Source organism: Neolamprologus multifasciatus, chromosome 23 (genome assembly GCF_963576455.1).
Source record: "Neolamprologus multifasciatus chromosome 23, fNeoMul1.2, whole genome shotgun sequence".
NCBI lineage: Eukaryota > Metazoa > Chordata > Actinopteri > Cichliformes > Cichlidae > Neolamprologus > Neolamprologus multifasciatus.
The window spans coordinates 24,743,046-24,765,185 of record NC_140460.1 but is presented as its reverse complement, the minus strand read 5'-3'; the positions used below and the strand labels follow the sequence as shown (position 1 = coordinate 24,765,185).

At 41.3% G+C, this 22,140-nt stretch overlaps 1 protein-coding gene and 1 long non-coding RNA gene across 2 annotated transcripts in view; both read left to right on the top strand.

The window, feature by feature from the left end:
• The first annotated feature begins 1,116 nt into the window (after positions 1-1,116).
• Positions 1,117-22,140, top strand: part of LOC146491659 (aryl hydrocarbon receptor-like) — a 94,642-nt gene continuing 73,618 nt past the window's right edge. The window contains 2 exon segments of the mRNA XM_085152596.1: positions 1,117-1,586; positions 19,428-19,615. Of these exon segments, the coding sequence (XP_085008722.1) occupies positions 1,528-1,586; positions 19,428-19,615 (247 nt within the window). The 5' untranslated portion in view covers positions 1,117-1,527.
• Positions 1,593-9,052, top strand: LOC146491660 (uncharacterized). The gene is made up of 2 exons (XR_014872549.1): positions 1,593-5,808; positions 5,875-9,052. It is a non-coding gene; the product is annotated as an uncharacterized LOC146491660 (long non-coding RNA).

Below are 22,140 nucleotides of genomic sequence, written 5' to 3'. Positions count from 1 at the left end.
GGTATGACCCTGAAGGTAAGCGAGTCATGGACAAAAGTAAAACAGTATGTGGATGTGCCACACAATGCTCAGTTACATTGGTGGGAACTACTGCGTCAGCGCAGTTTGCTCGTTAACGTGCTGATGCTGTCCAGCCCCAGATCCGAGGTAGCTCATTAACGGAGATTTGCCACGTTATGGCGTTAATGTCATTTTAAGGAGATTAACGCTGACAGTACTAGTGGGAACAAAATGAATATGACTGCACATTTACGCCAACATCATCCTAGTGCAAAGGCAAGTAGCAGCAGACAAAAACAACAAGCACGCATGCTACAAACTTTACCGGAGTCATTTAGACAGCCGTTAGTACATGATTCTCCTTATGGGGACCTGATATGTTTAATATGCTGCTGAGAATATACCCCAGAAGAAGCATATAGTATAGCTTTTATTTTGGAAAGAGCCATTTCTCTGTAATAAACTCTCTTTTCCAAAGATGAGTGATTTCTCAATCAGATAGATTTATTATTTTATCCCTTTGTTGTTTCAGCAACATTAAATTTAAAAATTGTACATTTGAGTTAAAATATATTTATAATTTTGATAAAAGACAAATTAAAAAAGCATGAACATTTTTTTTGTATCGAAAAAATATCAAACTGTGACACCAAAGTATGAACCAAACCGAACCGTGAATTTTGTGTATAGTTGCACCCCTAATATATATATATATATATATATATATATATATATATAGAGAGAGAGAGAGAGAGAGAGAGAGAAATATTGTATATATATATATATATATATATATATATATATATATATGTATATATATATATATATATATATGTGTGTATATATATCTTCAATAACTGTAATTGTAATTATGAGCATAAATATTATTTAAAGACTAACTTTTATTTATTTAGTTAGTTAGTAAACGCTTATACAAGCATTACAATGAAAAAAAAAAAAACAGTCCTTAAGGTCTTCCCGGTTGGAATGCGGTTTCCTAACCATTCCTCGGCTGCGGTGTGTATTTCAGTTGGCCCACATTTGGACCACCTTAAATATTCTGCTCTCTCTCATTACAGTGACACACACACACATTCACACTCACCGCCACGGGAGCGCGCGGCGGCTGAGCGGCCCCGTCAAATCACTACGGAGGTGACGCGCAGCCCGAGGACTTACATAAAACTACTCCGAGGACTTTTCGCTCTTTTAACACCTAAAAGTCGCTTTACTCGCCCGTATCTCGGACGAGGAGGCCTACACGTCGTGGAAATAAAAAGTTGTGGTAGTTTTTAACTTCTACCAGAGGCTTGTTTCGATTAAAGACAACAAAAAGTTTTTTTTTAGGCTGAGAGGCACTCGGGACGCGAAGCAGTCGAGGACCGAGAGGAGGGGGGATTTCTAATCGTCTCCTTTTCAGTTTTTTCGAGGGCATGCGAGTCTTCTGAACACGCCCGGACCTGTTAACGCGCACATAAAGCCGGGATAAAGCCACTTGTTGCTCACTTTGTTTCTTCTGAATTCAACATGCTGCCGAATACGGCGCTTTACGCCGCGAAGAAACGGAAGAAGCCCGTCCAGAAAATGTAAGTCAACTCCCCAAACACCGCAAAGCAAAACCCCCGAGCACTCTGAGGTGTCTGAGGTGACCGGAGAGCTAAAGACAGACGTTTTATTGCACTTTATGTGCTCCGTGGTGTAGTTTATACCAGCTTTATAACGCGTTTTACTGTTTACTAATGTAATACTACAGTTGTGCCAGTACGGGCAGTCCCTTTGACCTTCAATAGAAGCTAGGACGTGTAATCCTGTTAAAACACCTCGCTTTGGTGGCTTTTAATGTTTATATTGAGCAACAATCTGTGTGTTTTTCTCTCCAAAGCATGCATACATGTCACAGTGAAGCTTTCTAACACCAGGGATCTCTTTTTCCTTTTTTTTAGGTGCAGCTGTGCAAACATCCCTGCACTACTCCTGTATTATAGCCTGCGTTACATTGTAATAAGCGTGTTTGTGCCCTCTATGTGTGTGTGTGTGCAATAGTAGCTGGATTGTTGAATCCATAGGGCTATAAAGTCTATTTTTCCCTGCAGTGGTTATGCAATACTGGCCAGCCACCCCGAGGTAATGTGAAGTGCTGAGGTCCAGCAGCACTGCGTGGAGAATAAAGTTAACTGTTGCTTCAGTATCATTTAAATCTAATTATACCATCTGGGACAGCTGGCCTTCCCAGACTGATCTGTGGCCTTTAAAAACTCCTTAAAGGACTCCTCAGAAATGGATGGTGCTGAACTGGAATTTATCTTTTGAGTTTTTGTTTGAGTGTGCCCTGTAGGCGGGGAGGTTGACACTGTAAAGACTGAAACCCCACATCAGAAATCTCATCGTACCACCTTCCTGTGATTCTACTTATGATTTTAATATATGTATAGTATCTTTGTTTCCCTCTTGATTCCCCAGTCGGGACGCCTCAGAACCCCCCCCCCAACAGTGCAATTTGAAAACTACCTCTGCATAGAGAAGGAACCGTTGGACGGAGTTTTGCTCATTTCATTATCCCGTTTTTGTAGGGAAGCCAAGCACAGTGAATCTTTGTTCTTCTGTGCTTTGTCAGAGATGATGTTTCAGGACTTGTTAGAAGCCCTTCGAGTGCCGCTGCAGGTCCCCGAGGTCTTCACTTTGGGAACCACAAAGTTATTCTTTGCACAAAAACAGAAGAACAGAGCCCAGCCCTATAAAGTGAAAAAAATAGAGATATTACTAATGATAGGCTTAGTTGCTCATGAATTTTGCTGTGAATAAACCACTAGAAGTGGACTTTTCTCTTGCCACTGAACTAGAATGTTCTTAAAGAAACAACAATTCAAACTGGATGTAAACTAGTGGAAAAAAAATCTCTTCATTGGCACTTAAACCAACTGGTGCTCATGTGATTTCTGTAGACTGGAGGAGCCTGAACTCTAACCATCGACCTTCCGATTGTAGATGACCTGCTCTAATGTCACCAGCCTAGAATGGACTTTATAGCCCTTAAAACAGCATATACTGGTTCCAGTGCATATTTAAAGGTCCTCTAAAGCATCATTTTACAATAGTTCCTTCTGTGAGATCATAAAGAAAAACTTAGATTGGGTCTCTAATCCAGTACTCTGATACGCAATGGCCACATAGTTTAAAAAACATTAATAATTCTGCTTCAAAGATCCTTTAAAGGCCCCCTGTGGTGTTGATGGATGGAAGATACTGTATAGGAGTGAGGATGTCTAAAGGATCAAGTAGATGGTGTTGCTGTTTCCAAAGGCACCACAAGTATGTAAGTCTATTTTAGACCCTTTGGGAAAGAACCCTTTAGAGGTTATATAAAGCACCAGGCTCTAATTGTTCTACTTATATTATTCAAGGTGCTTTTCTAGAGGTTCTCCAAAGCACCATCCTGAAGTGTCCTCATCAGACCTCTCATTGGGGTGTAAATAACTTTGGAGAGTTTTTATAAAGCACTGTATTTGAGTCTTGGACACATTACGCTGCTCTGCAGGCTCTCCAGAGAACTATGCTCAGTAAGTTAATAATAGACCCTTAACCATACTGTTAAGACCATGGGCCACTGTATGGGACTCCTCTAAGGCATCATGGGGCACCATAACATCCTGTTGCATTTCAGCTGATATCCTTAGTTGTGTTGTTGCCTTTGTAGAGGATCTTCTATAACCTTCTATCACCATATTTAAAGTGCTGTAAAGAGCCTTTAAAGAAGTTCTGTATAGCACCATGGTTCAGTTTAAACAACTCCCACGAAGAACTTTCAGAGGGATTCTCCAGGGGGGACATAGTTAATTCGAAACACTGAAAATCGAGGAAAGAACTTTAGATTGGTTCTCTATAGAACCAGTGTTAATTGTCAACACTTAAACATGCAGGAGAGAACCTTTAGAGGGTTCTTTGTAGATTCTATATAGCCCCGTTGATCATTTACACCCTTAAAAGTGCTTTAAGGACCTTGTAGAAGGGTTCTCTGTATCAAAGTGCTTGTTTTAAACTCTTGAAAGCTCCATAACAGCATGGACATTTCAATCCATTAAAAGTGTTATAAAGAACTTTTAGAAGGGTTCTCTAAAGCGTCCTGGGGATATATATTGTTTGAGACCCTTTGCTGTGCCATAAAGATCCCTCTGCTCTCAGCCACGCTGGCCTCCTCACTGTGATTTTTACCAGTTTGTGATTTTTAGCTTTAACAAGCCAGACGGAGTGTTAACTGCCCCGTACAGAACCACAGGCTTGAGCAGGGACCCACGGCAGAACCCAGCCAGAACCGCGGTTTCAGTGTATGTGTGCGTATGTGTGTGTGTGGCACTACCTGCATTAATCATAATCAGGACGTAGAGCGCTCTCACGCAATGTTTCCACGAGGGAGGAGGGAGGGAGGGAGGATGGCGTAATCTGAGACTCGCTCTGTTTTTTCTCCTCCTCCTCCGACTGCCACAACATACTTTTTTCCTGTCTTTTTCCTTCTCTCTCTATGTGTTTTAGGGGAGTTTGTTTTTTCCCTCCCTCCCTCCACTCAAATTAACATAGTTCAGTGTCACGCAAAGGGTTACGTAAGTCTGCCATGTTCAGTTTTTAGGAAAAGTTTGTCTTTCTTTTCTTTTTTCTTTCAGGAAACAGTGTTGAGTGAGGGAGTTGTGAGTGTGAGAGTCAGTTAAGCCCACAGAGAGGTCTGGAGGCGGCGTTACAGCCGCCTGCCCTGCGGCAGTGTACCTTTATGTTTACACTGTATTGTACAAGGGAAGCATTTAAATTTATGGTAATGTCCATGTGTGACAGAGACAAAGAGACGGCGGATGGATTGTACAAAGTTGTAAAACAATAACGAGAAGGTTGAATTGCACAACGAGTAGCCAGAAGTATTTGGACATCTGCATGAGAAATGCTTGCAGGCGTTCTTGACGTATCAGCCTCCACATTTTGGACCCGGCTGCAGAAACTTGCAGTGATGTTAGGAAACGAGGGCCTGCCCTGTTTTGGGGTTAAACTCCGTCCCAGAGGTGTTGGAGGAGGCTACTTGACTCCTTCCCACAGATGTTTTATAGCAGCTGGATACTGGACTTCAAAGTGGTGCCAATTCAGTTGAATAACGGTTACTTTTTAGGTGCGTCAAAGCAAAAAAAAAACCCCAAACTTTCCTGGACTTTACAAATTGCCTTGTGAATGTAAAACTAAGGCATTCCAAATTCAGCATAATAACTTCACTTGGGAATTTCTTTCATTGCAGTACCGCTGGCTGCCACTGGAACATACTAGTGTCACATCCGGCTCTCTCGCTCCAGGACGGGAAAACACCAAAGCATTCTTGAGGGGTTCTCCAATGAACGATGACCCATTTTAAACTCTTTAAAGAGCAATGAAGAACCTTCAAGAGGTCCTCTGTAGCACCGTGGGTCATTAAAAACCTTCAAAAGGTTTTTTCTGTAGCATTTCAGTCCCTTAATACCCTGAAATATCCAGTAAAGAACCTATTATTTATGGCATGGTAATGTTATTCTCATAGTAGTACAATAATGAAACTTTAGGAGGTAGCACCATGGTTCAATTTAAACCCTTAAAAATCCTTTAGATTGGTTCTCTATAGCACCACTGTTGATTTTAGATTGTCAAAAGTGCAATAAGATAATTCAGACCGGTCCTCTTTAGCACCGTGATTCCTTTTAAACCCTGACAGTCCAGGAAAGAACCTTTAGAAGGGGGTCTTTGGATTACAGCCATACCACCCTGAACCTGCCGATTTCTAAGCAGAGTCGGACCTGGTTAGTAGTGGACTGGGTGTAAAGGTTTGGGTGGCTGTGACTCAAGAGGTGGATTGGGTCATTTTCCAATCAGAACGTTGCTGGTTTGATCCCTGGCTCCTCTAGCCTGCACGTTGAAGTATGTTTGGGTAAAATACTGATCCCTGAGCTGCCTGTGATGCATCCATTTGAGTACGAGTGTGTGAATTTAAGTTAAAAAGCACTTGTGTGAAAGAGGCATGTGAGAGAGTGCTTTGAGCACTAAAAATTAAGTAGGAGAGCACAATGTAAATACCAGTCTGTTTACCTTCTCTACAGCAGCATGGTTTGTGGTTCACGTCGTAAAAAAAAAAAACAGTGTAAACAAGCTAAGGATATTAAGGATTCTGCTAACAGCTCTGAGACTGAACTCACATGGGAATAAAATGGTTAGATGTTGCTGCTAAGGTTTGGTGCTCTATGCGATGGGCCAGCTTTCAGCAGAGGCACTGTTTCTTCTTAGGACTAACATGTGACGAACATGAGCGTCCCAACTTTCACTTCCTGGTTGTCATATCAAGGTCAAAACATCATGATGCCACTGAGTCCTTGGAGTAAAAGCATATAAAAAGACATATTTATGTTGGCTAATAAAGCCAACATTTGGATTAATGGGACTTTTGGAGCAGGTAATTTGAGAAAGTCCCACTTCATTTCTTATGAGTATGCGATGTGTTGTGTTGCATTAAATAAGTGTTAAAAACAGTGGGATGAGTGTGATGAAGAACTGAAAGTCTCTAAAGCAGTTCCAGATTTTTATTTTTTATTTTTCCTGGTGGGAAAATATCCTTAACAGCTGTAGCTTGTGCCTAACAAAAAGTCTTACAAATGCCAAATTATCCCATGCTTAAGCCTGTCGGGATGTCAGTTTAGGCCTGGAATAATTGAAAAACAACTGTGTGGTTATAATGGCATACGTTTATAAAGTACTTTTCTTAAAGTTACAAACCGCTTCATCGAGATAAACTGATATTTTTTTTTGGATATTTCAACTTTGCTCTCGTCAGCTGGTTGTTTGTAGCGTTCCAAACACGTGCGCCCAACAGGGAAGTTGTGCAATGCCAAAACTACATAACATGAACATTCATAACATGCCTAAAGGATGTTTCTCTTGTCTTTTTTTGCCTTTTAAGTTTTCATTTAATTTCCGTTATAAATGCTGATACAGGTACGTCGTTAATAACTAATATGGGCTTACATATCGGCCCTGCTAATATATCGATCAGTTTCTAAAAAATAAAATCCCTGGGAAGAACAAAAAAGAGCAGAATATCTAAAATAAATAAGGCTATTAGTGACAAACCAAGGGCTAAAACTATCGTAAACAATGATAACAGCCTTTCACTAAATTAATGTTTCACAGTTAAAGTCACAGTTCTGGTCTCAGTGTGGAGACTGTCAACCAGCAAAGGCGAGCTGAGACATCAGCGTAACCAACAGCGCCCATGGGGGTTAATAAATCCTGCACGTAGTTAAGAACAAGGCCATCTTTATGTTGAAGATTTTTCCTCAATTTTAACCGCAGTAGTAGGAACAAAGACAAGGAGAGGTTGGGGCAGATAGGGAAGATGCTGGAAAAGTACTAAGAAACACAAGAAATGACCCCAAAAGAAAACTATGAACAGACACTGAACTTGGCAAACAACTCCAGATCAACTCGGGTGCTTCTTTCACTGAGCGCTTTCATACTTGGGTTGTGAAACAGGTGTTAAATTGCAGGTATGATATTGGCTCTGGTGTCTTAATTCCAGCAGGGAACAGGCGCCAAAATCATCTTTAGTTTCTATTGTTCTGAAAAGGTGTCGTTGGCGCGTCTGAGACAAAAGTGCCTTTGTGTGAATGCAGGGGAGTGTTTCTCTGAGTCCAACACACCCCCTCCTGACCCCCCCGCTCTCTCTCCCTCTCAGACACAAACACACGTAACACACACTCATATTTACAGTCCACGCCCCTTCCAGGACAGATCTGGCAGATAAAGCGAGCGGCAACAACACTGGCCGCTCATTGTTCTTGCAGGGAGCTGTGCTGTGAGGAATGCAGCGATAGCCATCTCGCCTCGATTTCAGATATGTCGTGTTTTGGAGTATTATTGGAAGCAGATGTATTATTTACAGCAGGGTTAGCCAAGCAGGGCTTCATCAGGGGCCGTGCTTTACACATACGTGTTACACTTACAGCTCATCCATTCAGCCTACAGCCATTCACACAGAGGCTGCAGGCTTTTAATAGTTACAGCAAAGTCACTTTTCCTGCACTCCCTTGCTGTATTTCACATTTTAGACTGCAAGCGTGTTTACAAAATTAACGTCTAAGATCACAGCAAAGTTTAGAGATGCAGGCTGTTTGGTTCCTAATGTCATTTCTAGATATAGATAGTTGTTTTTTTTTAACAGTAACACCGTGAAGTCATGCTGCACTCACTTTAAGGTCAGTCCACATGAAATCAGTCATAGCTGAGCAAAGCTGCCGCTTGACTTTCTCATAATCATAATTTTTTGTTTTTGTTTAAAAAAGCACAATATCCATGTAAAATTTTAGCTTCATGCTATGAATATTTTCCAAGTTGAAGGTCCTGAGAGTTTGAAAGGATGGGGCCAGGTTTTCTCAACTTTGTTGGGGGAAAAAAGGGAGTTTTGAGACCTCATATCCATATTCAGGGCTAAAAGACAAGCACCTTTACCCTGGACGTTTGAACAGTTTTCTCATAAGTCACTGGGGAAAAATACAAAAGCTACAGTTTGGGTAAACATGTGGGATAGACGGTGGTTCAAAACAAGTTACAGCATATGAAAGGTCTCCCTTTTACCTACATTTTGATACCACACTCATCTTGCTGCAGTTCCTTCTGGGTCACAGTGGTTTTCTAACATAGTCAGATTTGAGCTCTGTGTAATGTTTCAAAGGTTAAAATCAGCTGATTGTGAAGGATCAGGTGGGAGCTGCTTACTGATTTTTTTTTTCTTGAAATGACCATGACTTATGATTAATATTTGATGTCATGTTTTCTTTTATATTGCTAAAGGAAATTTGTCAACTTTAATCTTGAGTCCAGCCTCTAGCAAGCAAATATGCAGTCTTTATTTATTTATAACGCTGTATAGACGGCAGTCACACAGCAATTCAACTCCACCTTATTTAACTTGTTTAAAACACACAATAAACAAATGTATGGTTAAAAGCCTACGAGATGAAATTATTGCATAAAAGCAGAACTGGTGCAAACATGATGTAACTCAGACATAAACAGACACTAAAGCCTTGTCTCAGCACGGTTTCATTGAGTCTGATTTTAGCATAATTCATAGTAGCCTGCTCTTATTGTTGAAATGCAGTTTTAGTCTTTTATAAGTAAACATGTAAAAAGAACACTATGTAGAAAAAAACATTCACTTATGTGCACATTACACCTGTAGGGGCTGCTTGGTAAAAGAAAGCCATGCTCCTGGTGCACAGACTTTGCGCTGATGTTAATGCCAGAGGAGGTTTTGGAGAGCTTTTATGCACGATGCAGCTCAGCATTCGCTCACTCTGCTCTATAATGGCATGTGGTCTAAGTGGCTGTGGTTCTAAAAACTTCTGCTTTGCAATAACGTTGATGGTGGGTTTAATAATAAGTAGGGAAATATTTCATAAACTAAATTGTTGCAACACTGGCATGCTGTTACAGCATCGCACTCAAATTCTTTGAGCTCTTTAGAATGATCCCTTCTTTCACAAATGTTTGTAAAGGCAGACTGCATGGCTAGCTGCTTGGTTTTCTACACCTGTGCAGTGCAATACTTTTGTACTTGTAATGAATTTCAGTCATGACTTTGTCATTTTGATCTGTTTTTGACTCAAGAGCAAGAAGAAAATTTTCTAGCTGCTATGCTGTAGTTAAAGCACTGGGTCAGTTGGGATGTGATGGTTTGTTAGTATAATTAGTGGACCATGTCGATCTGTTGATGCATGCTCAGTTATCCAGATAAGGAAATCACAGAAAGTTGATCCTGTTCATCAGTGAGAGAAATGTTCCATCACTCATCTAAATAACGTCTTCACTGCGGGTTTCCTTGTAAACAGTACATGACTACAAACTAGCACCATTGCTGCGAGCTCAGTATCTCTTTCAGTTTTCTGGGACTTTGTTGTTGTTTTTAAACGGCCTCGGTCTAAAACATTTTATCGTGGGTTAAGATGCGCCCAGAGTTTGGGGAGTTTTGGGCAAGGTAATCTCCAATTAACCTGTCATGACATGTGAAGTGCAAACCTGCTGTGGGACTTTGGTGCGCATGTTTGTGTAGATGAGCTGTTAATGAGAGGGTTTTGCAATTCCACACATTGGTAAACTTTAACAACAGCCAATCAGAGCCTGCAAGGAGACAGATGACAAAGAGAGTTTTCAGCCTCTCGGTTTTTCTCGCTGTCATGTAGCTTTTCTGGAGCCAGAAGTGACCATATTTGGATGAGTGGCTGAAATACTGAGCTAATTCTTGTTAGCTTGTTAGCTTTATAGATATCTGTTAATAAGTAAGGTTTAAGACTAACCAAAAACTAAAATTTCACTCATCAACACTCATGCACAGACTTCATGCATGATCTGTTAGTGCATATAGCCTCACAGGAACCAGGTTATCAATCTGGTAATTGCATTAAAATGCTTTACAAGGCACGATTGAGCGGTCCAGCTCACCAACTCCAGCTCCTTTAGCACACCTAGATTTAAATTTAATCAGAGTGACCCTTACCTTTGACCCTTAACAAAAGCCACATGAGTAAGTTTAAGAAAGCAAAAGAAAAAATAGGAAGTAACGAAATTAAAACGATGTAACAGAAGGAGAGAAAAATAGAAGACGACGGTTTGAAAGTAAAAGGGAGAAAGAGAAACCACAGCAACGACCAAAATATGCATAAATAACAGTGACAATGTTACTAAACATCACACAGTGCTAATAATATGAAATATTTTTAGAGGCAGAGGCAGCCCAAGATACTGTGTGTCTGTGGGAACCTGCTTGTATTCATAAGGTTTCCATGTAGTGTCTAATAGTGGGTGTGGGGAGCCACAGCCCCACCCCCAGGAACAGAAGCAGGCAGGGAGGAGGCCCGGGCCCCAGTTATCCAGCGAGCCAGTGCATATGGTGCAAAAGAACCTCTGCCAGACAATATCGGGCGTCAGCTCCTCCCCAGAACCCTCAATGTCTACACGCAATTTAAATCTAAAAAGGGGGCACTGGCACTGGAGGTGAGGCTGAAGATGTGCATCGTGTCTATCCCCAAGGCCCTATATGTGCCAAAGTTAAAATAACTCACCTCCCTACAGGTGTTAAGGAGGGAGAACTCAGCTAAAGAGACCAAAGCTGTTCATTAGAGTCAACCTGTAAACATAAAGTTGGACTTCTTAACACGAGAGGTTATCGAGGGACTGCCCTGGAGGTCAACTTCTTACTACTGGAACTGATTGAAGGGCTGAGATAGAGAGAGAGAGAGAGAGAACGTAGATGTGTGACAAGATCACAACAAAGTAATCACACCGACAGTTTTCTGAGTTACAGATGAGTATCTTTAGCATGTACCCAGTCCGTATTTTCTTCAAGTCTATGTATGTTTGAGATGTGAGAGCAGGAAGTCCAGGAATAACTGCTCTGCAGGTTTTGCTATTTTTAGTCACGTTTGTCATTTTTTCACTTCATCTCATCCGTCACAGTCACACAGATATCACAGATGGCTTCGCTCAGTCTGTGTTTGAGCGTATGTGCCCTGTAATTATATGTTTAGAACTGCAAAACCAGGCTTATAAGGCTTTATAGAAAATAAATACTCTCTTGAAACTCGTGGGTTGATCTGTGGTATATTTTTGGCTTGTTTTTGCTTTTTAGTCCTTTAACCTGTTGTTGCTTTTTCCTATAAGAACATAAAAGTTAACCCCACCAGGTAAAGTGAGAGTCTAGAAAATAACCCCATCAATTTACATTTAATTTACATTTCAGACACCAAGCTAGCAGTTCCCTAGAGATGTTTAAAAGAAGCCGAGGCTGAAAATGCAAAGCAAAGTGAGTAGCAAACAGGGGAAGAGAGATTTCTGTCCTTTCATCTCATAATTTGAATCAAATTTTTCTGTGTGACAGGTGGTTTTATTCTACTACTTTTTGCATATGAGATATCAGCTAATAACCAGTCCACGAACTTCCTGCTTGGTACTTTGTGTTTCTACGCGGTTTGTGTTGGCTTGTGTTTTTCTGCAACCTCAGACCAGAAATCAGGATGTTAAAGGGTCGAACGCCACAGTTTTAACACATAGAGCACGCTCAGTGTCATTCAGGTGCACCCACACTCTGCAGGCGGCTTCTCAAGTGGCCTCGCATGACCTGAAATCCTCGGCGGAGTCATCGGCAGGAACATCTGAACCAGATTTAAATCTGAGCAGCAGCAGAAGCGCAGCTGGTCTGTGTGAGATCAACCTTTGAGTGGGAGGTCGCAGGTTTGTTTTCCCACAACAACCAGATGCTCTCTTCGAGTGTCCCCGGGCAAAACGCCAGCGCCTCTCCCAGTGCTCACTTGAAGGTCAGAGCTGCTGTCACTGACCTGCTTTGAAACTTGTTTTCACTGAGTGCCACACTGGGAAATGAGAATCACATCAGGGGCCAGCATGGATGTAAAGAGGGCTTGCAGGGATTTCCTTTGGCGGCTTCATTCAGGATACTTTGAATATGTATTGCATTATTTGTCAGATACCTGCATCTCTGGCCTCTCTGAATGGTTTCCACAAAATGCCTACCTGACAAAGACAAGTAAAGACCATCAGTATTATACAGTGTGTCAGGTGTGGAGCTGAGTTTTAAAATAGAAGATCATCTAAATTTCCCCTCAGGGAGGCTTTTTAGCAGGTGGCATTTAGCGAATTGTCCGTTTAATGTTTAAAAAAACCTCAAAAAAACCTCAAATCACATCTGTCATTTAGCTTTTCACAGCATGTACATCATGTACAATACTTGGAGTTTACTTAAATTCCCTCTCCTTGTATAGTGAACATTCTTAATTTCAAGCCATTTAGCAGAGCCGTTAACAGAAGATTGTGCCTGCTGGATGCACAAGCTGTAGGGCATCACATTGAAAAAATACAAAGGTGTGTTGTACAGCTCTCTCCATGCCCTTTCATATGATATATTACTCAATATATCAGTCTTTGACTGCCATTGTTAGGGCCCAAGGTCAACTTTGACCTTGGGCCCTAACAATGGCAGTCAAGGTCAAATGCTTAGCTAACCTAGGTACTTATGTCCCCTGAGGCCTGGTATATTGCTGTGAAGTTTTAAGACGATCCAAAAAAATTGTGGGTTCATATAAAGTTTTTACTTATTTTAAGATTTGGTGTGACTTTCACCAAAATTACCATCACACAAAACTTGAACACAATTTCTTGAAAACTGGATGTTAGATCACTAACAAACAGAACTGATTACATACTCCCTCTGTTCGGTGAGACAGTGATAGCTTGAAGTTTTACTTTGCTGCATAGCACTTGTGTCCTTTTAAACAGTCTTCTTGATTTCTTATTGCTGAATGAGATTCATTTTTGCCAGATATGACTGTTTGCAAGTCTCCTTGACGCCTCAGTGGGCACATAACTTTATTTCTGTACTTCACCAAAGACAGCAACCTGTGAACTGTGACAGATCATGAGTTGGATGAGCTTATACTGAACATTTCTGCAGGACCTCCTTTCATCTTCTATCTGAAATCTTCCGCTTTAGATTCTGTTTCTCAGAAAGTCTGAGTGAAAAAAACAAGGCAGTGTTGGTTACATATGTAACCACTGACCGCTGAAGAAGGATCAGTATGTCCATTAGCAGTTGTGAATTCGGTTGAGCTGAAATACAGATGATGTGTGCAAAAATAGCTCCTTGTGCTAAACATATATCAGTTTCTCTAGTGCTGTAGAGACATTTCCAGTGGATTAACTTTTATTTCTTATAACAATGTGCAGCACTCCACCCAATTTATCAAAAATTTTAATGTCTGGCTCCAAAAATCCAACATAGCAGTGGCCAAAAAGGTAACTTTGGGTAAAGAGGTCTGGCGCGAACCTGTCTCAAGTTTGCTAAAAATACAGCTCTTTTTAGATGTGCTTTTTCATGTAGAAAGCAGAAGTTAAACAGACAGAGGCATGTCTCAGTTTTAAAAAGTGAGATGTATCTAATCGCAGAACATGTCTGACTTTAGGGAAGTCTGTGGTTGGCGTCTGTGCTGCGTTATACTTAAATGAGTATGAATATTGAAGTTTGCCTATTTGGGCTGTAAAAACCGACTTAAAAAAGTCACTCAGAAAACTCAAAAGCGACCACAGTGAACCAAAAGAATCTCCAGGGACAGTTTTAAGGTGCTCCACAGTGTCACACCTTCTCAGGGAAAGAGAAAAGCCCCCCTGTGCTCTGGACGTCTGGTTCGAGTTATAGACGAGATGCCGGGCGGGTTTGCTGCTGGAGTTCAGTTACAGATACCTGCTTTCAATGGCGCTGACCTGCAGCCGTCAAGGTTTATTTACCATTTTGCACAAGTCCTTACCAAGCCAGCGTGAGCAACAGGACTGATGGGTTTATTGTAAATTAAACACCCCGCATTCTGATCGGATCTGGAATACAGAAGTGAACACGTGTCTCACAAGGGAAGAAGATTATCTCACACCCAGAGACAATCACCAGACACAACAGCAGCTGGAGCAACAGTTTAAACAGCTATTTAAGTAGAAAAACAACCTTAAAAACCAACTTTAACATTAATGAAGTCGGGAAGTTGCGTTCATATGAAATATGATGCCAAGCCTTATCACGCAAGGTTACATATCAGATACTCAGAGAAGCTCTCAGCATTAGCCCTACGTTGTTCTCACACAGTCATCCTCTTTGTCCTACTTTCAGTTAAAACATTAGACCATTAGATGTACAGCTGAGTGATATGGATACCCAAGATCATGTCTTGATATTTGCAGGCTGAATGGTGACAGAAGATAATTATCTGCCTTTTCTATGAAAGCGATATGTGAGATATCACAGCTACTTAGCTGGCATGATAAAAAAAGCGAGGCTTCCTCTTCAGAAACATCAGTATGTCCGCTAACAGGAGCGTTAGCTATTAAAAATACAATCAGTTGGAAATTCATGAACTTATATCTATATCTATATGCTGCTACAGTTTTACAAAATCAGAAACAGGAGCACCAACCATAACAGAAAGTAAAGCCTTATTCTGCTGTGGCCTTTTCACTGCTTTACCTGCAGCCGTACTTTATCTTTATCTAATGAGGAACTGAAACTGTTACACTCCATCAGACTCCACTGAAAGAAACTGCAATTTTACCTCAGAGAATACATACAATATTTGTCCGCCACAGCCTTGTTGTTAGATGCACAAAGTGACCAGAAACTGTGGTTTTGTGTCATGTGTTTCTGTTGGTGGAGGCTTTCAAAAGACACAACATATAATTGCACAAGGGGTGCAGTTATGTGTTAGGTAAGTTTTTTTGTTAGGTGACATTTTTTCATTTAAATGCTTTTTATTGCTAATGTCCGATCAGATTGTAAAATAACGTAGTGAGATCTCGCCTGGCTCTATCTGTTGCTTCTAACAGCCTGTATGCTAATTTCTGTGTACAGGACTCAGGTTGGATTTTTAGTTGTTCTCTTCAGGGGTCATTATCAGCAATTAGTCAACATTAGCTTAGAAAAGCTTGGAAATTAAATTGATGCTTTTGTAGCCTGAAGAACTGCTGATGGCTAAATTGCCCCCCTTTGTAAGTTGCCTCAGGCCTCACTCAGGCCTAGAGACTGATCGGCAACCACACGGCAATTTACAGTTGCTGGGGAGAAGCGCGCATTCCCTGAATGTTTGAGCGAGTGCTTAGTGCGTGTTTCTAGGTGAAATCAAACAAAGAGGATGATGTAGCAAAAGCCCCATTGTGACTGCGTGGAAGACTTGTCTGTAAACATTTGCAGTTTGCTCTCAGGTCTGCCGTGAAAGTTGAAAAAGTTCAAGGTAACCTGGAAATATGGATTATTCACCTTAGAAGTAAAAGTTGTACCTTTTGTCTGTAAAGAGTTGACAAATTCTTACTCAGTGAGAAACCGGAAACGGGGAATGTTCTCCTTCAAAGTAAAAGTTGTGCCTTCTTGCTGCAGAAGAGCATCTGTTTGTGCTGCATATTAAGTGCCTTGAGTGCCAAAATTAATTAAATAAATAGATCACTGAATAATAAATTAAATATCCCATTAATTAATTACAACGGGAAATAATTCATTAAATATATAGGTAATCATAAAATGTCAATTCATTTCATTTAAAACATTTTCACAATTCTTTATTTCCCGTTATAATTCATTAACACATTTAATTTATTATTTGATTGTGTATTTAGTTAATTTATTTTGGCACTCAAGGCCCTCCACTGTCACACTTTTCACGGTTTCATTATCACTCAGCAAGTAGTTAGCAACTTCCAGCAACCTTCAGCAGCCACTTGCCATCTCACCACAGAATACACACTGTTCCCTAGCAACTGGTGGTTACCAGGGAGTCACTGGCCATCTTCTAGGCCTATTTCACAACAACTGGAATCAACTTCCAGCAACCACTCACAACTGATCTTTGAACACACATTTTCTTCTTGTGACCGATGGTTGCTGAGTAGTCTCGAGACCTGTGACTGAAACTCAGGCTCACATGATTCAGCTAAATCTTTTTTCCCGCTCTCAAAAGAAAGCAGTAAAGACTAATACCTCTGTTCACGCCTTTCAGTTTCAAAATTCACACGGCGTCTCTTAAGTAAATACAGACAGCAGCTTTTCAATGCCGAAAGAACTTGCTGCACTGATGCAGACAGTAGTTAAGTGATCCGAAACATCGGTTAAACCTTCAGCTTGTGTTTATTTGCTCTCTTGCATGTTATGCTTTCGTAGTGACGACTGAGTGAGCAGCCACCGACACCTATGGCGGTGAAGGTGATCGTCACTTCCAGCACTTTATTTGTCAACAGCTGGGGTTGCCTTTGCTAATTTGCACATTTTAACCCAAACCGCAGTCCTTCTCCAACCATAACCAAACAACCTTTGGTCCCAAAATTTAAGCAGTAACCAGAAGTGAAAAATGAAACTAGGTGCCAATTAAAAAAAAAAGATCCAAATGGGAAGTGAAACAGGGTCCCTGGGCTGTTCACCCTTTAACAAGTAACCACTGTCCATTGTACCTCCAATATGTCCATAATTCACGAGCACTGGTAAATCACGTGATGGCAGTGATGGGGGCAGTTGCATCATTAAAAGGAGTTTGTTATAGTAGATACACTGCCCAGCTTTAGACTGAAGCTGCTAATGTCTGTGTATGGATGTGCAGCCAAAGAGGAGTGTGGTCAGTCTAGATTTCAGCTGTGCGGTCTTGGATTTGTGCAGATCTGATTTAAAATCTTCCCCCTATCATAATAGATAAGTCTGATGAAGCCCTGTATTAGGCAAACATCTTTATACAGAGTTACACCTGCTTTTCATGGCCTGATGCTGTAGTTTATTCAGAGTGTGTAAAGTCTGCACCTTTTAGTTTCATGTTTTCTGTAAATAAAATTGACCTTTTGAAATGGAAGAAACCTCATTTGGGAAGGAAGCTCTCCATTTCCTGTCACATTGAAAGTATATAAACCTCCTCAGCCTCTAAACTCTCACACTCGCACTAAAGTGGATCATCTTTGATCGCTGTCGCTGTCCCAAAGCAAGTGAGCTTACTGAACAGGGCTGAGCACACACGCTTGGTAAACAAGTCTGGCAACAGGTTACATCACTCTTCGGCTCACCTGGTTCCCATGGCAAGAGTGGATGGAGCAGATTAGACTCTGGAGAGCAGAGGTGGTCGGGGCTTTGTTATTTTTCCACTCAACTGTCAGCAGCTCTGAAGGAAAACAACCGCGCTGAACTGATCAGTGTGTGATACCTGACCCATAATCCAGCACGCAAACTCAATTTCAGCTCATGGATTTCTTCCATTTGATAGAATAGCTGCCCTTTTGAATCACCTCTTCTCTATTCAAATAATGTAAAATGTGTTTTCTTTCTTAATGTGGATTTTGTTGATCTATGAGTTGATCAGTTGAGTGCTTGTTTAGTCGATTTTATTTGATGTGAGTAAAAGAATTCACAAATCCATTGTGAGGTTTGATTTTTAGTGGATTTCAGCTCGCTGTGAGGTCTTCACTGTGTCTTCACTTCACTTGTGTTGGTCCAGGTTCATATTGCTATGATGTCATAGTTTAGTTATGTGGGAAAAAAATCTGCCAATGTCCACTTAGGGAAAAAAAAATCCCCAAAAAGGGGGTGGTTAGGGTTGGGGTTGGAGTTGGGGGTTAGGATGTGGATCATGGTTAGGGTTACGGGGCTGTAGTTAGGGTTATGGGGTTTGGGTTTGGTGTGGGGTGGTGCAGATAGAGTGCTGAATCAATTCAACCAAACAGCTTGTTATTGGAGTTTTTTGTGATGGTTAACTCTTTGAATATCAGTGTGAGGTTGAGTCAGCTATTATAGCATACAGAAAAAACAGGTAGTGTAGCACGTATTAAACAACTTCAAACTGCTGACCCTGCCATAGCTTCCTCCATGCCTGTATCTTAATTGCCCCTTGGGGATAAATAAAGTCTCTCTGACTCTGTGTCATAGCACAGTAAACACAGAACTCACAATCCACATTATTACACCTTTTCTGGGTGGGATCCACTTTTTGCCTTCAGAACAGTCTTAGTTCTTCATGTCACAGATTCAAAAAGGTGATGGAAACTTTCCTCACAGATTTATGTCCATATTGACATGACAGCATCACACTGTTACACATGATGTGAATGTGCTTTTCCACAATGTCCCAAAGGTGCTCTGTTGGACTGAGATCTGGTAACTGTGGAGGCCGTTTGAGTGCAGTGAACTTTTGAGTTCTGTGACATGGTGCGTTATCCTGCTGTTATCCTGCTTGAACTATTAATACAAGGCAGGATGTATCCATGATTATTTAAGTTGTTTATGCCAAAGTCTGACCCTGCAATCTGAAACTTAAACTCATCACCAGGCAGCATAATGCCGCTTTCTGTTGTTCGGTTTGGTAAGCCTGTCTGAATTGTAGCCTCAGTTTTCTGTTCTAAGCTGACACACCCACTGTGCTCTTCAGTTTCAAGGTTCAGTGTGTTTTGTGCGTTCAGAGATGCTCTTCTGCATACTTTTGTTGTAACGAGCGGTTATTTGAGTGGCCGTTGCCTTCCTGCCTTCCCAGTCATGCTTCATTTGGTCCCTAATGTAGACATAGAGGGAGCCATGGTTTACTCAAGGATGTCTGATGCTTGTTCGGCAGTGTCTTTTCTATCTGCATGTCATCTCAGTTTATCCCAGCTGCTCTTATACTGACGCACACACACGTCAGTATACAGAACACATGCAGCTCCTAACTTTGTTTGTTGGGCTTCTCATGACCTCTCTCATTCTCAAACCAACGTTTTGACTCTGAAGAGAAACTGACCTTTTTCAAGAGTCACTTGAGATGTGGAAAAGTTTCTCGGTCGTCAACCTGTCCTTTTAAAATAACCCCCTTTGTCTCTTTTTGTATGCACAGGCCCAAACCTCCACCTCCCGAGGGCGCCAAGTCCAACCCGTCCAAACGCCATCGCGACAGGCTCAACGGCGAGCTGGACAAGCTCACCAGCCTGCTGCCCTTCACAGAGGAGGTGCGGTCCCGGCTGGACAAGCTGTCCGTCCTCCGCCTCAGCGTTGGGTACCTGAAGGTCAAGGGCTACTTCAACGGTAAGTCTTTGATCAACTCCCACGTCTGACAAATGCAATCCTTCAAATCAGAGTTTGTAGGATTTGTTTCAGATATGACAGGATATATATTACAAGTCTTTGCGCAATGTTTGGCACCTAGTGAGTGAAAGGATGCTGTGTCACTGCTTCAGACACGCAACAATATATGAGTATGTGATGGTTTTAAAAAAAAAACCCAACTTTTTTTCCCCAGATGCGCTATTTTGAAATGCCACGAGATGCTTCAGGCTTTTATGCTAATGCGATGGCATCAGATTTGTGCTGTGTTGAAATGTTTAATGGTGTATGTCTTTACCATGGAGTCAGCTGTTCAATGAGACTTAATCCAGAAACGAATCGAGCTGCAAGATGAAGCAAGTCAGCATCATTTTGAATCCGACATTTATGTTTAATAGCAGCAATGTTGGGAAAGCTGTGCTTATCCGAGCTTGATGTAAAGTCAGTGCAATACTGAGCTGGCTAATTAGATGTAATTATTAGATGTGGTCATATGTAACTCTGGAGATTACACTTGTTTTGTTGGGTTGGGATGTTTCAGTGGGTGTACAAATATAGTGGCTGAAAATCAGCAAATAAGTCAGCATTTATTGATGGATGTGTCACAGCGATTTTGTGCCAGATCAGTGTTCAGACACGTTGTGATGAAGAGCCAGAAAAGGCCAGAATAGGACACAAACGGAAAAATTTCTGGGGGCCCTGGAACAGTGGAAATAATTAACATCCATCCATCCATATATACAAGAGAGGAAGACATCATTGTGAAGCACTAAGATATCGTCCATGGTACCGGTTTGGTACAATAAATGGCTAAATCTACTAACAAAGTAGGGCCTGATTACGGCAACAAGTCATGACCACAGTTATTTAATTAACTGTAGAAAATCTTGAGTCACTGAACCCAAAAACTCCTCTTTTAACAGCAGACCATGAACTTGAAGTTGGACCGAAGTCCGATGATGTTTGCAAGTCTTTTTCTACCGCTTTCATTCAGTCATTTTCACCACTCTTGATGCGTTTTTCCAAACAGTTAATGAATAAAAACATCTCACCACCATTTCAAGACCTGAACAACAAATGCTTGTACTCTTCCATTGAAACCTCACTGACTCTGAAAAAGTGCTGCAAGAACCTGTGGGCGTGATTTAGGGTAAAGAGTGTTCAGACACAAAAATGAAATGGGAAGGGTTCGTTTGACGCTCGGTACGATGTAACTGCTGGAACTGAGAAAATCAAGATGATAAATGTGAAACCAAAGGCATCAGGAAACAAAGAAAAAATACACAAACTTTGCAGCAACTACTGCATATTACAGCAAAATTACACTACATAGATTGACATCACATGCTCGTGCGTAAGAAGCAGTGCAATGCTGGATTGTGGGCTTGTGACTTTTGCTCTTCGACACCTGTTTGAATGAAAGTTTGACGTGGTTTGATTGAAAACAGTCACTCGGTGCTGCACAGCGTTATGGAAAGTGAGAGATCCGTTCTCTTATGAGGAGCTGTGAGATTCAGATGAGAAATGACAAAACGTTGAGGGGTGAGGTGCGCGTAGCAACAATAACAGCGTGTACACAAACACGACGAGTAAGGATAATGTGGGTGGGGAAATTCGCTCCTGATGTGAGAACTGCATCAAAGCAACCGAGAAAGTCTGAAACTAAGTACATAATATGTAGATAGGGATGGGCTTTTCAAGCAGGAACAATTTCAGGATTCACCGGGAACCATTGAGCTATTCTTCGACGATCGCTCCCCCACCTCAACTGCCCTCACCCGACTTAGATGTGGCAGACTTACGACATGTTCGGATTACCTGGAGTGGCTTGCACACAAGACTTGTTGACAGCTGTAGTCTTTGGCCATCTGTGTTTCTCTTATTTGTGCAGGCCTACTTAATCTCACTGCACCACACATATTCTTGACTGGCAAAAAGCCTGGATACGCACAGCCACCACCTCCTGGCTAAAGTTACATCTTTACCGAGTGCTGGTAACAAATATGTTAGTAGCTAATAAATTGGTAAAGCAGTGTCAGGTTAATGTCCACACACCTTTGCGTGGGGGTAGACCACACTGGGCTCTGACACAGCCTGCATATAGCAGCTTACTTCAGTTTACTGATAGATGCTGGACACTTAGGTAGTGCTGTGGCTTGATGAAATATGAATAATTTATTTAAGCAGTCTAATATTTTTGCAGCTGTAGAGTCCCACAAAACTCACAATGAGGCCTCAGTGTTTCTCTGATATAAAATCTGATATTTTATGGATCTTATGCTGTATTTACCCTCGTGGCGATGAATTAGAGCAGTTTGAGAGTTACAGCTAGATAGATTTATTTGTTCTCTGCAGTGTTCTGTGATTCTGCAGTATACCTGCATTTTGTTTCCTACTATATATGAAAGGGGTTTTTTTTACCTCCTCTGTTGGTTTCCTGTGTGGAAACTCCACTAAAACACACTCCACTAGTCAGACACACTTCGGGTTTATGAAAACTGTTTATT